Source organism: Phoca vitulina, unplaced genomic scaffold, assembly GCF_004348235.1.
Source record: "Phoca vitulina isolate PV1807 unplaced genomic scaffold, GSC_HSeal_1.0 scaffold16, whole genome shotgun sequence".
Taxonomy (NCBI): Eukaryota; Metazoa; Chordata; class Mammalia; order Carnivora; family Phocidae; genus Phoca; species Phoca vitulina.
The window spans coordinates 30,578,976-30,591,450 of record NW_022589719.1 but is presented as its reverse complement, the minus strand read 5'-3'; the positions used below and the strand labels follow the sequence as shown (position 1 = coordinate 30,591,450).

Sequence of the window (12,475 nt, the reverse complement as noted above, 5' to 3'; positions counted from 1 at the left end):
GGGTCGGTGACAGTTCCCGTTGCCCGGGCAACTAGGGCCGGGCTCCCTCAGTCCTAGAGGGAGGCGGCAGGCCCGGGTCAGGGGCCTCGAGATCGGGCTTGGGGTAAGATTCGTGTGCCGTCACCGAGGGCAGGGTGGGCCGGGGCCTAAGTAGGAGCCTGGGACTGCTTCACTAGCACCAGGGCTCCAAAAGAGATTTAGGTCCTGGGTGGACAGGCTGAACGACCTGCCCAGCTAGAGTCAGTGGACAAATCCGGGCCTGGGAGGCAGGGTGAACTTGGGGTTCTAAGGTGCGAGAGGGAGCTAGAGGCATCTGCTGCCCCCCTTCACTGGCCACCATTTGCCCCAGCTGTGCCCTAACTACCTACCATGTTGCCCCCACAGCCCAGAGCATGTTCCAGATCCCAGAGTTTGAGCCCAGTGAGCAGGAAGACTCCAGCCCTGCAGATAGGGGCCTGGGCCCCAGCCCCACAGGGGACCGGCCCCCAGGCCCTGGTAAGCACCGGCAGACGGCCCCAGGCCTCCTAGGGGAAGCTGGTCACCAGCAGGGGCAGCCGGCCAGCAGCAACCACCATGGAGGTAGGTACCCACCCCCCAACCACCTGTCTATCCACCTTGCCCCCAGCCCAGTAACTCCCCCCATCCCAGCTGCATCCCCACTCACTGGCTGGCTTCAAGTAAGTGCCTAACCTCTCTGCACCTCAGTTTCCTCTTTTGTGAAACAGAGCAATTAATCACCACCATTGTAGGGCTGTTGGGATGATTAGCAGAAATATATAGGAAGCACTTAATTATAGTGCCAGGGCATAGTAAATGCTCAAAGAATGTAGCTGTTAGCGTAGGACCAGGACAGAGATCACCTAGAGAGAGCCCGTGAGCCATATGGGGGAAGGGACTTGCCTAAGGTCCCACTTTGGCATTGCCTTTGGTAGGAAGCGGCCCTGGAAGACTCCAAGGTGCCCCACCCCAGGCTTTGCACTGGACCTTAGCCCCCAGGTGTGTGCTTTCCTGCCCTGTGGCACACACCCACACTGGGGTCATCCTTGCCAGTTGCCAGGGGCAAGTGACCCCAAGGGGTCTGTGCACACTCAGCGAGGGGACCCAGTGCTGAGATGGAAGGATGGGCACTGAAGAACAGCGGCTATTTCTCCCCAGTGCCCACCACCCAGTGCCCGCCCCAGGTGTGGGCTCCTGGAACAACCACAGCGATCTTCTGTAAACAGAACTCCTATCCCTAATGTCACGAAGCCGAAATGACCCCATCCCCACGTTCAGGAACAAGAAGGCTTACGAAGTCCTGCTTCCCAGCCCGCACACACACACTTTGTCAGACTGAACTCCACAGGCTTTCTTTAACTCCTTTACCGTCCGGATCTTTGCGCTTGCTGCTCACAGCTTTCCACCCCCCACCTCGCTGTTCCTCTTCATCCTCCCTATCAAGCGCTTAATTTGTGCCACGTGTGGCCCCAGCCGCCAGGGGTGCATCAGTGAACAAAAGAGATAAAAGTCCTTGCCCTTTGTGGTGCCTCCATTCTAGTTGAATGGAAAGAGACAGGCTGTCAACAAACAAACAAACAAATGGTATGATGCGTAATGGCAGCGCCAGAAACATTCTTTACTTTCTCTTTGGAATCCAGAGTGTGTGGGGGGAGGGCTGGGGGAGTGACCCTAACTGAGGTGATCAGGGTCAGCCTTGGTTAGAAGCAACATTTGAGCCAAGGTTGGAAGTGGTCAGAGGTGAGCCCTGCCCCTATCTGCAGAAAAACTGATGCTGGCTGGAAAAACAGATCCTGGCCGAGGGAAGGGCAAATGCAAAGGCCCTGAGGGCAGGACACAGTCTGGGCCCCTGAGGGGAGGAGAGGTAGAGACGCAGCGAGGGATTAATGGCGGGGAGGGGCATCTGGGCAGGGCCTGGAAGGCCTGTGTCGGGACGTTGGCTTTCACTTTGAGTGAAAACACACGGGAGGGCTTTGAGCAGAGGCAGGGCGGTCTGATTTGGGATCAAGAATACCACCAGGGGCTCCGTGTTGAGACTAGCCTGCAGTGGGCAAAAGCAGCCCGGGGAGGGGGGGTGGCGTGCGGAGGAGGCTGCTGCGAGAGTCCCGGTGAGGGAGGATATGATGGCTTGGGCCCGGTGGTGGCAGAGGAGATGGTACATAGCTGGGCTCTGGGTTTATTTTGAAGGTAGAACTGGCAGGATTTGCCAACACACTGGGTGTGGGGTGTGTGGGGAAGAGAGGAGTCGGGGTGGCAGCAAGGAATCTGGCCTGGGCACTTGGAAGGACGGAGCTGCTCTTAACTCTGATGGAACTGCGGCCAAATCAGGAGCCTGGTTTGGGCCAGGTGAGGGTAGAGGGGCCTTTTGGGCAGCCAGGTGGACGTTTCCAGTAGGGATAGGTCCAGGCGGGATTTATACACGTGGGAGGTGGGAGTTGTCAATCACTGAGGTCGTGTTCTCTGAGGCCCGGGGAGCCAGTGTAGACAGGCAGAGGCCTGGGCTGAGCCTGGGGCTTTGGCCTTCAGAGGGCAGCAGCAGAGAAGGAGCCCGAAGTGGGGACCTGGAAGGAATTAGCAGCAGTATGGGAGGGAAACCGGGAGCAGGCAGGGCCCACGCAGCAAGGGGATGCTTCTGGCTAGAGGAGGGCTGGGCGTGGAGCGCTGGAGTTGCCAACGGGGGGCCCTTGCAGTTTTGGTGGGGAGGTGGGGGGGGGGGGGGAGCTGAGCTCAGTTCTGTGGGGACGGATAACGGGAAGAGAGGTGGAGATAGAAAGGAGAGCCCACTCTTGGCAGTTGTGCTCCAGGAAGGGGAGCAGAGAAGGCCCAAGGAGGATCAAGGAAGGGTTGTTTTGTTGTTGTTGTTGGTTTTGTTTTTTTTTAAAGGGAAAGACAATAGCCTGATGGGAGTAATCCAGGAGCCAGGAGACTGCCAGATGAGGCAGGAGAGAAGGGAGGCTAGCTAAAGAGATGTCCTTGAGTAGGAGAGAGGGGTCTGGCTCCTGGGGAGGCCTGGCTCAGCTAAACGCGGGGCAGCGGACATGGGTGCGTGTTCGTGGGTAGATACTTCATGGGAAGTAGTAGAAGTTTCTCTTGTGGGTGCTGCCAGTTTCTCCAAGAAAAGGTTGAGGAGAGAGGATTAGGTTGGAAGTGGCCGTCCGTCCTCAAGCATAGAGCATGCAAGTGGGGCTGGGCAATGTCAAAGGTGCCACTGGGTTTTATGGCCACGAATTTTTTTAATTATAAACTATTTTTTTTATAAAGATTTTATTTATTTATTTGAGAGTGAGAGAGAGAGAGAGAGAGAGAGAGAGAGAGCATGAGTGGGCAGAAAGAGCAGAGGCAGAGGGAGAAGCAGACTCCCTGCTCGGCAGGGAGCCCGATGTGGGGCTTGATCCCAGGACCCTGGGATCATGACCAGAGCCGAAGGCAGATGCTTAACCAACTGAGCCACCCAGGCGCCCATGGCCATGAGCCGAAACAGAGGCGGCATGGCTGTGCTTTTTTCCAGCCACACTGGCTGCTGGGGGCCCCGGGAGAGTTGGAGTTTAACCAGAGCTGTGCCTGTCTCAGCCCAGCTGGGAAGGGGTGCTTGAGGCTACCTGCGAGGGGAGGGAATGGTTGGTGTGGCGGGTAAGCTTGCTCTGGGAGTTCTGGCGTCACTCGAGTGGGCTTCCAAGGGAGGGAGCCAGCCAGGTAGGAGCTGCGAGGCTTGGGACAGAGTTACTGAAGGTTCTGACCAGGACTGAGAGCCAGACAGGGCTGGAGAAGGAAGGGCAGGGAAGGAGAGGCTGGAAAGCAGAAGGGCAACTTGGGTCCTGGGAATGAATAAAGACAGGGCTGGAGGGGTGTGCGGCCTGGGGGCGGGGGCGCCTTCCCCAGCTCCAGACCCTTCCAGGAGGAGGGGCGCAGGGGTGAAAATAGCTATCACATGTAAGGACTGACAGGAGTTCTTAAACTTTGACTTAGTTTTTTTTAAATTTAAATTTAATTAATTAACATATAGTGTATTAGTTTTAGAGGTGGAGGTCAGTGATTCATCAGTTGCATGTAACACCAAGTGCTCATTCCATCACGTGCCCTCCTTAATGCCCATCACCCAGTGACCCCATCCCTCCATCCCCCCTTGACTTAGTTTTCTTTTTTTTTAAGATTTTATTTATTTATTTGACAGAGAGAGAGAGCAAGAGAGGGAACACAAGCAGGAGGAGCCGGGGAGGGAGAAGCAGGCTTCCCGCTGAGCAGGGAGCCCGATGTGGGACTTGATCCCAGGACTCCAGCATCATGACCTGAGCCAAAGGCAGACGCCCAACCGACTGAGCCACCCAGGCACCCCAGTTTTCTTTTCTTTCTTTTTTTTTTTAAGATTTTATTTATTTATTTGACGGAGCGAGAGAGAGTGGCAGGCAGAGGGAGAGGGAGAAGCAGACTCCCCGCTGAGCAGAGAGCCCAACACGGGGCTGGATCCCAGGACCCCGGGATCATGACCTGAGCTGAAGGCAGACGCTTAACCGACTGAGCCACCCAGGTGCCCCTTGACTTAGTTTTCAATACCTAAGAAGCAAGTGATTTTCCCATAAAAGATCGGCAAGTGCTGATGGCCTGCCGGAGCCACAGAGCCCTGCCCCCTCCAGGTGGGCAGAGTCCCGTCACTCTTCATAGTCCCTGCCCCCTGGGCCCTGTGGGACTGGACTGTCTGTGTCCCCAGGGCAGAGACTGGGCCACCTTTTGTGCTGTGACGGCCGCAGGGCGTAGCCCAGTGCCCGGGACAGGTAGGTGCAAGGTGAGCTGTGGGGGTGTGTGTGGATGGTGGAGAGGGAAGGGGAACCACCCAGTGGGCCAGACCACAGGGTTCAAACGCAGCTCCACCCTCTATTAGCAGGTTGAACTTGAGCAGGATAGTTAACTCTGTCGGCCTCAGTTTTCTTATCTGTAAAATGAGAATAGAACTCGTCCTCCCTTCTTGTAGGGAGGATCTGATCAGTTAATATAGGAAAAGTGCTTAGAAACAGTGCCTGGCCCAGAGGAACGTTTGCTGTTCTTACTCTTTTTTTTTTTTTTTAAAGATTTTATTTATTTATTTGACAGAGACAGCGAGAGAGGGAACACAAGCAGGGGGAGTGGGAGAGGGAGAAGCAGGCTTCCTGCTGAGCAGGGAACCCGATGCGGGGCTCGATCCCAGGATGCTGGGATCATGACCTGAGCCGAAGGCAGACGCTTAACAACTGAGCCACCCAGGTGCCCCTGCTGTTCTTACTCTTACTGTAGTTGTTGCTGTTATTGTTACTGTGAGTTGGCCCAGGCTCTGAGCAGAGCTGAAGACTGCTGTTCATTCGGTGGAGTAGACATGAATAACCCCCATGCCCTCCTGAAAATGGACAAGTAAAGTTTAAGTTAGAACCAGAATGTAAAGGCCTTGAAAGCCACGCTAAGGAGTTTGGACTTTACCTCCTTGGCAATGGGGAGCCATCAAAGGTTTTAGGCAGAGGACAGACACAGTTGGGTTTAAAGCAGGGGTTGGAAAACCACTAAATCCCTATTTTTTTTGTCAGCCCATGAGCTAAGAATAGTTTTGACATTTTTAAAATTTTAGTGGAATACAGCAACACAATTATATATTGTTTATGGGTTCTTTCAAGCAGTGACCACAAAACTGAGTAGTTGTAACAGACTGCGTGGCCTGCAGTGCCCAAACATTTACTCTCTGGCCCTTTACCAAAAACATTTGCTGGCCTCTGCTTTAGAGTTTTCTGATTTAGCAGCTCTGAGCAAGATGGGATATGTTCTTTGCAGGCCAGTAAGGGATTTCTTTACCCCAAATGGCTTTAGGGTAGACAGGGAGTCTGGGCTTCCTGCAGGTACCGGAAGCTGATGGGCCTCACGTGCCTGCTCAGTTTGGGGTGCCACATTGGAGGGGGGCAAGCAGTATGTGAGCACCTGCATGCAGGAGATCAGGATTCAAACCCAGTGCTGCCTGATGGCAAAGCTTCACTCCCTCAAGGTGCCTGGATTACCACCGTTTTAAGTGTGTAAGGATGCTCTCAGAAGCGTGAACTTGGATGTGTCCGGCCCTACCGCTTACCCAGAAGCCCCACAGTAAAGAACTTAAAGCTTTGCTGGGCCTTGGGGCACCTCCAGCCAGAGGCCCCTCCCGCTCCCCCCCCCCCCCCAGCACCAGGCGGGCTGAGAGGATGGTGGGAGTGGGCAAGCCTGAGCACACACCCAGGCTCACACCCAGGCAGGAGCCACGCCCTCTCCCTCCCATTAACTTCCCCAGAGTTGGGAGAGGCCACCCCTGCCCTGCCCAGGGATGTGTAGGGGCGAGAGCTGATTTGAGGGTGGGAGCATTCAGAGCGAGCATGTCCACTCCCCCAGGGAGTTCACAGAAAATTCCTCAGGTTTTTTCCCAGTAAAGAGAAGGACACTTTTAAAAGCTCAGTTTATGCAAATGCTCGTCATTCTGATGGTGGCTGGCTTGGCATTGCTAAATCCATGGCTTTGGTGAAAATAGCCTGCCCCTGAGGATAGGCTCCTGGTAGGGCTGGCACTCACAGAAGGCCCAGAGGTGCCTTCCCCAAGCGGCACCCCCAAGGTGGCCCATGGGCTGATGTTGGGAACCTGGAGCACGAGCATTAAGCACACAGGCCCTGGAGTCAGACTGGTTGGGTTTGGATCCCAGCTCCACCACCTACTAGCTGTGTGACATTGGGGAAGTGACTTACCCTCTCTGTGCCTTAGTTTTTTCTCCTCTGTAAAATAGGGACAGTGAGGAACCTTCCTCATAGGGTGCGGTGGGGACCTAATGAATCAATTCAGGTGAAGCGCTTCCAACCTGACACGGCAAGTGCTCTTCTGCTTGTTCTGATTTTTGGGCGAGGGGGCAGCGTGAGCAAGTCACTCACTTTCCAACTCTTGGGACTAGCGTCTGTCAGGTGTGGTGGTTGTGTGCATTCTTAAAAGCTAGTAACGGAGAATAGCCGACGTTCCTTGAGCCCTTAAGTGGCCAGGAGGGTGTGCCCACTGCAGGACCTCTGGCAAGTTCCTAACCTCTAGGTGCCTCCCCTTCTTCATCTGTAATATAGGGGGAACTTACCGGCCACCTCACTGGGAAGCTGGGAGGCTTCAGGATGTAAAGGGGGCAGAATCTGGTGCTCTCCTTATCTCATCTGTTGTCGGGGTGGTCCTGGGAGATGGGGACTGCCCCCATTTCTTTTATTTTTTATTTTTTAAGATTTTATTTATTTGAGAGAGAAAGAGCATGAGCGGGGGGAGAGGGAAAAGCAAGCTCCCCTTAGAGCAGGGAGCCCAACGAGGGGCTCGATCCCAAGACCCCAGGATCATGACCTGAGATCCCAGGACCCTGGGATCATGACCCAAGCTGAAGGCAGACACCCAAACAACCAAGCCACCTAGGTACCCCTGCCCCCATTTCATAGAGGAAGATACTGAGGCCCCAACAAGTTAGAAAAGGGCCCAAGGTGGGGCATCTGGATGGCTCAGTTGGTTGGGCGTCCGCCTTTGGCTCAGGTTGTGATCCCAGGGTCCTGGGATTGAGCCCTGCATCTCCTTGGGCTCCGTGCTCAGCGGGGAGTCAGCTTCTCCCTCTCCCTCTGCCCCACCCCTCTGTCCAGGAGCATGCACTCTCTTCCTCTCTCTCTCTAATAAATAAATAGAATCTTAAAAAAAAAAAAAAAAGGGCCCAAGATCACAATGCAGGAATCTGGTTGAGGTGTGGCTCCTGCCTCTGCCCACACCCCCACGCTCCACAGAACTGGAAAGTGCTCTGTAGGTGGGCCTGTCCTTATCAAGGGTCTTTCTATTCCTGTCTTTTCCATCCTTATTTCTGATTTAGCTGCCTGTTCCCACTTCCACCTCACTCCTCAGAGGCTTGATGGTGTTCCTGCTTAACCTCAGGCCTGGACTTTGGTGAAGCTCAGAACAGCCAGGAGCTCTGACCACCCTCTTAGCCTAAGCCTTTCTGGATCCAGCACCCTCTTCCCTCCTGAGCTTTCTTAGCCACGTCTCTGGAGCTGGGCCCCTTGGAGGCCCTGCAGCCCCCGAAAGTGACCCACAGGGCTTTGCGTAAGGTCCTTTGGGAGAGGATGAGACACTGTTATCCCCTGGCTTCAGAGCCTAAATCTTACTTCCACCAAAATGCCTTCCCTGACAGATGGGCCTTGTCAGGGCCCCTGAACACCTTCCCCTGCTCTTGTTTTCATACTGGCTTTCACGCTACTAGGTAGCTCTGGGTTTTTGCTCCTGGGACTGGTTCTAGGTCTTTGTTGGTCTAGATTTTGGGGGTGGGGTTGGCAGGAGTGGAGGGATGGCACAAGGTACACAGGTCAGACAGACTCAGAACACAGGAGAGGTGACCGTGAATGACAACCTGTCGTTTACTTTCAGCTTTCAGAGCACTTTCACACTGTTTTATGTGACCTTTCCACGCCACTGCTAGTAGGGGATAGATCTGTCCCCACACAGAGGTGAGCACACTGGCTCAGAGTTGAAGGGTGGTCTGATAAGGGAAGAGGTGTAGCTCAGTGGTTGATCACTGGACTCTGGAGTCCAAGAAACCTCAAGAGACTTCCAACCTGAGAGCTTCATACTGTGTGACCATCGACAAGTCTCTGCCCTCTAAGCCTCTGTCTTCTTGTCTGTAAAATGGAGGCAGTGTTATGACTCACTTCTTAGGAGATTAGGAGCATAATGAGGGAATTCCCAGGGCTGGCACATAGCGCTCCATAATCATTACCTTCAAAAGTCAACAGACCCTTCCGACTCTTTCTCCAAAGCAGGTGCTTTGGGAGGTCCAGACATGCTGCTGACAGGTCCTTGCTCTCCAGGGGCCCAAGGTCTCCCTAGGCCACAACAGTGAAACAAATGGGCACCAGCAGATCACTAGCAAAGCTGGAGTTCAGCCCTGCCTAGGGCAGGAAACCTCATCCAGGTGATTGATTTCCTCCAAGGAGTGCCCTGAGGCCCCATGGTCTTGCGCTGATAACTATACTACTTTCGTTCTTGTTTTATGGCAGGCACAGAGGCAGAGGTCATTCAGTACATTAAGGGCCTGGCCCATTATTGGGGCTCAATTAAGATTTGTGGGATTAATGAGAAGTTAATTCGAACCTTCACAAAAGCCCCAGGAGCTTCCCTCGCTTTACATATGAAGGAACCGAACTGTGCACACAGACATCAGCGGGCGAGGGCTTTGGCAAGGCTGGGGGCGCAGAGGAGTGGAGACTCATGTCGCCCCCGTCCCTGTGCAGGCGCTGGGGCTGTGGAGACCCGGAGTCGCCACAGCTCGTACCCCGCGGGGACCGAGGAGGATGAAGGGGTGGAGGAGGAAGAGCTCAGCCCTTTCCGGGGGCGCTCGAGCTCAGCGCCCCCCAACCTCTGTGCTGCACTGCGCTATGGCCGCGAGCTCCGGAGGATGAGCGACGAGTTCCAGGGCTCCTTCAAGGTGAGCGCCGGCCCCAAAGCGTGTCGGGATCTGTAGTTCCGGGACCCCCTCCTCTCCCTCTGGCCTGACCCTTCCTGCGTCCCAGGGCCTGCCGGTATCTGTAGTCCAGACCGTGCGTCAGAAGGCTAAAGCGCCTGAGTTCCCCAAATCCTCGGGGCGCGAGGCATGCTGGTATTTGTGCTCGCGGTCGGCCCCTTTCCGATATCCGGGTTCTTTGGCCTCAACTTCAGAATTACTTAGGTCTTGAATTGCCGTCCCGGCTTCGCGGCTAGGTCTCGGTCTCTGGGGCTTACAGAGTCTTAGGCGTTCTCTCCCCGCGTCCCTGGCACGGTACGTCTGGGATCGTTATAACCAGTGCCATTTCTAAGGGCCCAAGCGATCCTTCCACCTTCCTCCCCTCGGTACAGGGCATGCCGGGAGCTATGGTCTTTAGGTCCGCCGGCATCTCACTTAGCTGTGGGATTCCGGAGGTGGAGGGCTCCGACTCGGGCTGCCAGGACAAGCTAACTCATTTAACCCTTTCCTCCTCCCACCCCGAAGGGACTTCCTCGCCCGAAGAGCGCGGGCACAGCGACGCAGATGCGACAAAGCCCCAGCTGGACGCGCGTCATCCAGTCCTGGTGGGATCGGAACTTGGGGAGAGGAGGCTCCGCCCCCTCCCAATGACCAGTCCCACAGCCCGAAACTCTCCCCCCTTCCCGGCGCCGCCGGCGGCCATCTTGGGTGTGGGCGGAAGTCTTTTCCGCAGGCTTTATGCAAGAAAGAGGATCAGTTCTTTCCTTTTCGGAGGAGGCGATCTGACCCAAAGGCCGAATTCCCTTCCGGTGTGTACGAGGAGTACGGAGGGGTTTGGCCCCGTCGGAAGTTTTGAAGTTTAGCCGCCCTTAGCCGCCGGAAGTGGCCCCGTGACCCCGCCCCCGGCGCTGGGCTACCCCTAGCGTCTGCGCCAAGTTGGAAGCCGGAAAAGCCCTAACTTCACCAGAGCCCTTTCCTCCGCGGTATCGCTGCGGGCCATCGCTCGCAACGAAATGTGCTAATAAAGCCTGCGTTTGTGCCTCCGAGTCTCCTCGCTCCGTCGCTTGGGGCTTCGCAGGCTGGGGAAGCGCTAGGTAGCACTGACAGTTTCAAAAGATGCCCTCGCTTTACACGGTTCTTTCTGAGTGACTTAACCTGGAAGCGGGACCAGGAAGGGGTCCAGGCGGCGACCAGAGCCAGGGCTGCTTGGCCTCCGGAAAGCGGAGCGCAGCCGGGCCTCGGGCACCTCCAGGTCCTTATCTCTAATATGCTAATTGGGAGCTGCAGGCCGGCCGGCCGCCGGAATTCCGCACTCTGCAAACCGTGCCGCCGTTCCCCAGGGAGGGTTATTTGTTCCTATTTGGGTCAGTCCTTTCAAATAGCTACTGTGTGGCCGGCCTGGAGCCAGCTCTGTCCAGGGAACTGGCAGGACGCGCGGAGCAGGGGAGGGGGCGACGGAAGGCTGGGCCCAGGGCTGTGACTGGACTGATCACTAGGGAACTGAGAATCTTCCCCAGGACCTGGGAGCAGAGCTCGGAGCTCAATTCCAGAAAGATTTATTGGCGCCCCCTATAGACCAGCCAGCACTTGGGACCGGTATACAGAGATGAATTACGCCACAGCTCTGCCATCAGAAGCTTCCTGGCGGCCGGGGGAGAACCAGCCTCTTAGAGTGGAGTTACCGCCAGCTAAGTGCTGTAACAGGGACTCAGAACCGGGGTGAGGGCGGCTCCCTCCGGCAAGGGGAAGTCCGGGAGGGCTTCAGGGAGGAGGTGAGTTAGCGCTGGGCCTTGAAGAGAGAGCTGGAGGAGGGAGTGGTCATTCCCTGTAGAGAAAGGAGTGGACCCATGGAAGGATGGGGGGTGGGCAGCAGAGGCCAGGATTCTGAGGGGGCTGGAATGTCATCCCCGGGCGTTTGGAGTTTAGCCGGGCCTTTGAGGACCCAGGGACTGACATGGAGTGTTTCTGTAGGTAGAGACAAGGCAAATCAGGAAGATAGGCCTTGGTGGCTGAGGGGCCTGGCCACGGAATACAGTAGGCCAGGCCTACTCTAGGGGACAGGACCAGGCCTGACCACAGACGCAGGGAGGGTTTGGACAATGGTATTAACCCTGAGGGAGCAGGGCAAAGGGGAGAGGCCCCCAGCCCTGGGAAGGGCCAGCTCTGGAAGCCCTTGCTCTATCGCCTCCCCACCCTGTTTGCCTGAGGCTGCAGCAAAAACAAAGAACAAAAACACTCAATTGGCAGGAGATAAGCCCAGATAAGAGGCTGCCTTCCTCTGGAGGAGGGAGGCAGTCAGCCCGGGAAGCCCCAGGAAGCTGGGAGAGGCCTTGAAGAAGTGCCAGCCTGACCCTGCAGCAGAACCTAGCCGCACCCTCGCTGCGGGGTCTCTGCCACTCCACGCTGTCCCGAGGCGGAAGACAGTCTGTCATAGCGGGTCCAGGCCCACCCTGCCTCCGGGTCAGGACATCTTGACTTAGCTGTGGCCTGGCACATGTGACTTCTGCTCTGGGCCTCAGTTTCCTCATATGTAAAACAGGCATAACGTCTCCCTCACAGGGATGAGGGGGATGCTGGGTCTCCTGGTCCCTGTGAGCGTCTGTGACGGTCAGCTTCCCTTCTCCCAGGGGTCACTACCAGCCCCCCCCCCATTTGTATCACTGAGAGCCCGGGGCCCCTGATGGTGGACAGGTTCTGAGCGGACCAGGTCCATCCCCGATTAGAGTCAACTGCCTGCGAGGGGCCCAGAGCAGCCTCGGCGGAAGATGCTGGGCGCTTGGGTCATTATCAGGCGACAGGAAGGGGGGGCAGGGAAGGCTTCCTGACGCAGAGGCCTGAGCCTCTGTGAAGGGAGGACAAGAGCCCATGAGGGAGAAAAGAAATGGGAGTTGGCGGGGGGGGCAGAAGCGATGGGTCGGGGACAGAGGGCATAAAGGCGGGAAAGCCTGGGGGAGGCCACTGGATGTCAGGTCATTGTGAAGATCTGCAAGGACCCAGGCAAGGAGG

The 12,475-nt window shown here is 56.2% G+C and overlaps 1 protein-coding gene across 1 annotated transcript; it reads left to right on the top strand.

Annotated features, from left to right (window-relative positions):
- The first annotated feature begins 24 nt into the window (after window positions 1-24).
- BAD (BCL2 associated agonist of cell death) lies at window positions 25-10,534 on the top strand. The gene is made up of 4 exons (XM_032414811.1): window positions 25-103; window positions 385-579; window positions 9,261-9,454; window positions 9,995-10,534. The coding sequence occupies exons 2-4, from the start codon at window positions 393-395 to the stop codon at window positions 10,118-10,120; spliced, it is 507 nt and encodes a 168-aa protein (XP_032270702.1). The 5' UTR covers window positions 25-103; window positions 385-392; the 3' UTR covers window positions 10,121-10,534.
- Window positions 10,535-12,475: the final 1,941 nt, after the last annotated feature.

Coding starts and splice junctions, on each gene's coding strand:
- BAD (XM_032414811.1), top strand. CDS start 393: ATGTTCCAGATCCCAGAGTTTGAGCCCAGTGAGCAGGAAGACTCCAGC. Junction 580..9,260: donor CAGCAGCAACCACCATGGAG/GTAGGTACCCAC, acceptor GTCCCTGTGCAG/GCGCTGGGGCTGTGGAGACC. Junction 9,455..9,994: donor AGTTCCAGGGCTCCTTCAAG/GTGAGCGCCGGC, acceptor CCCACCCCGAAG/GGACTTCCTCGCCCGAAGAG.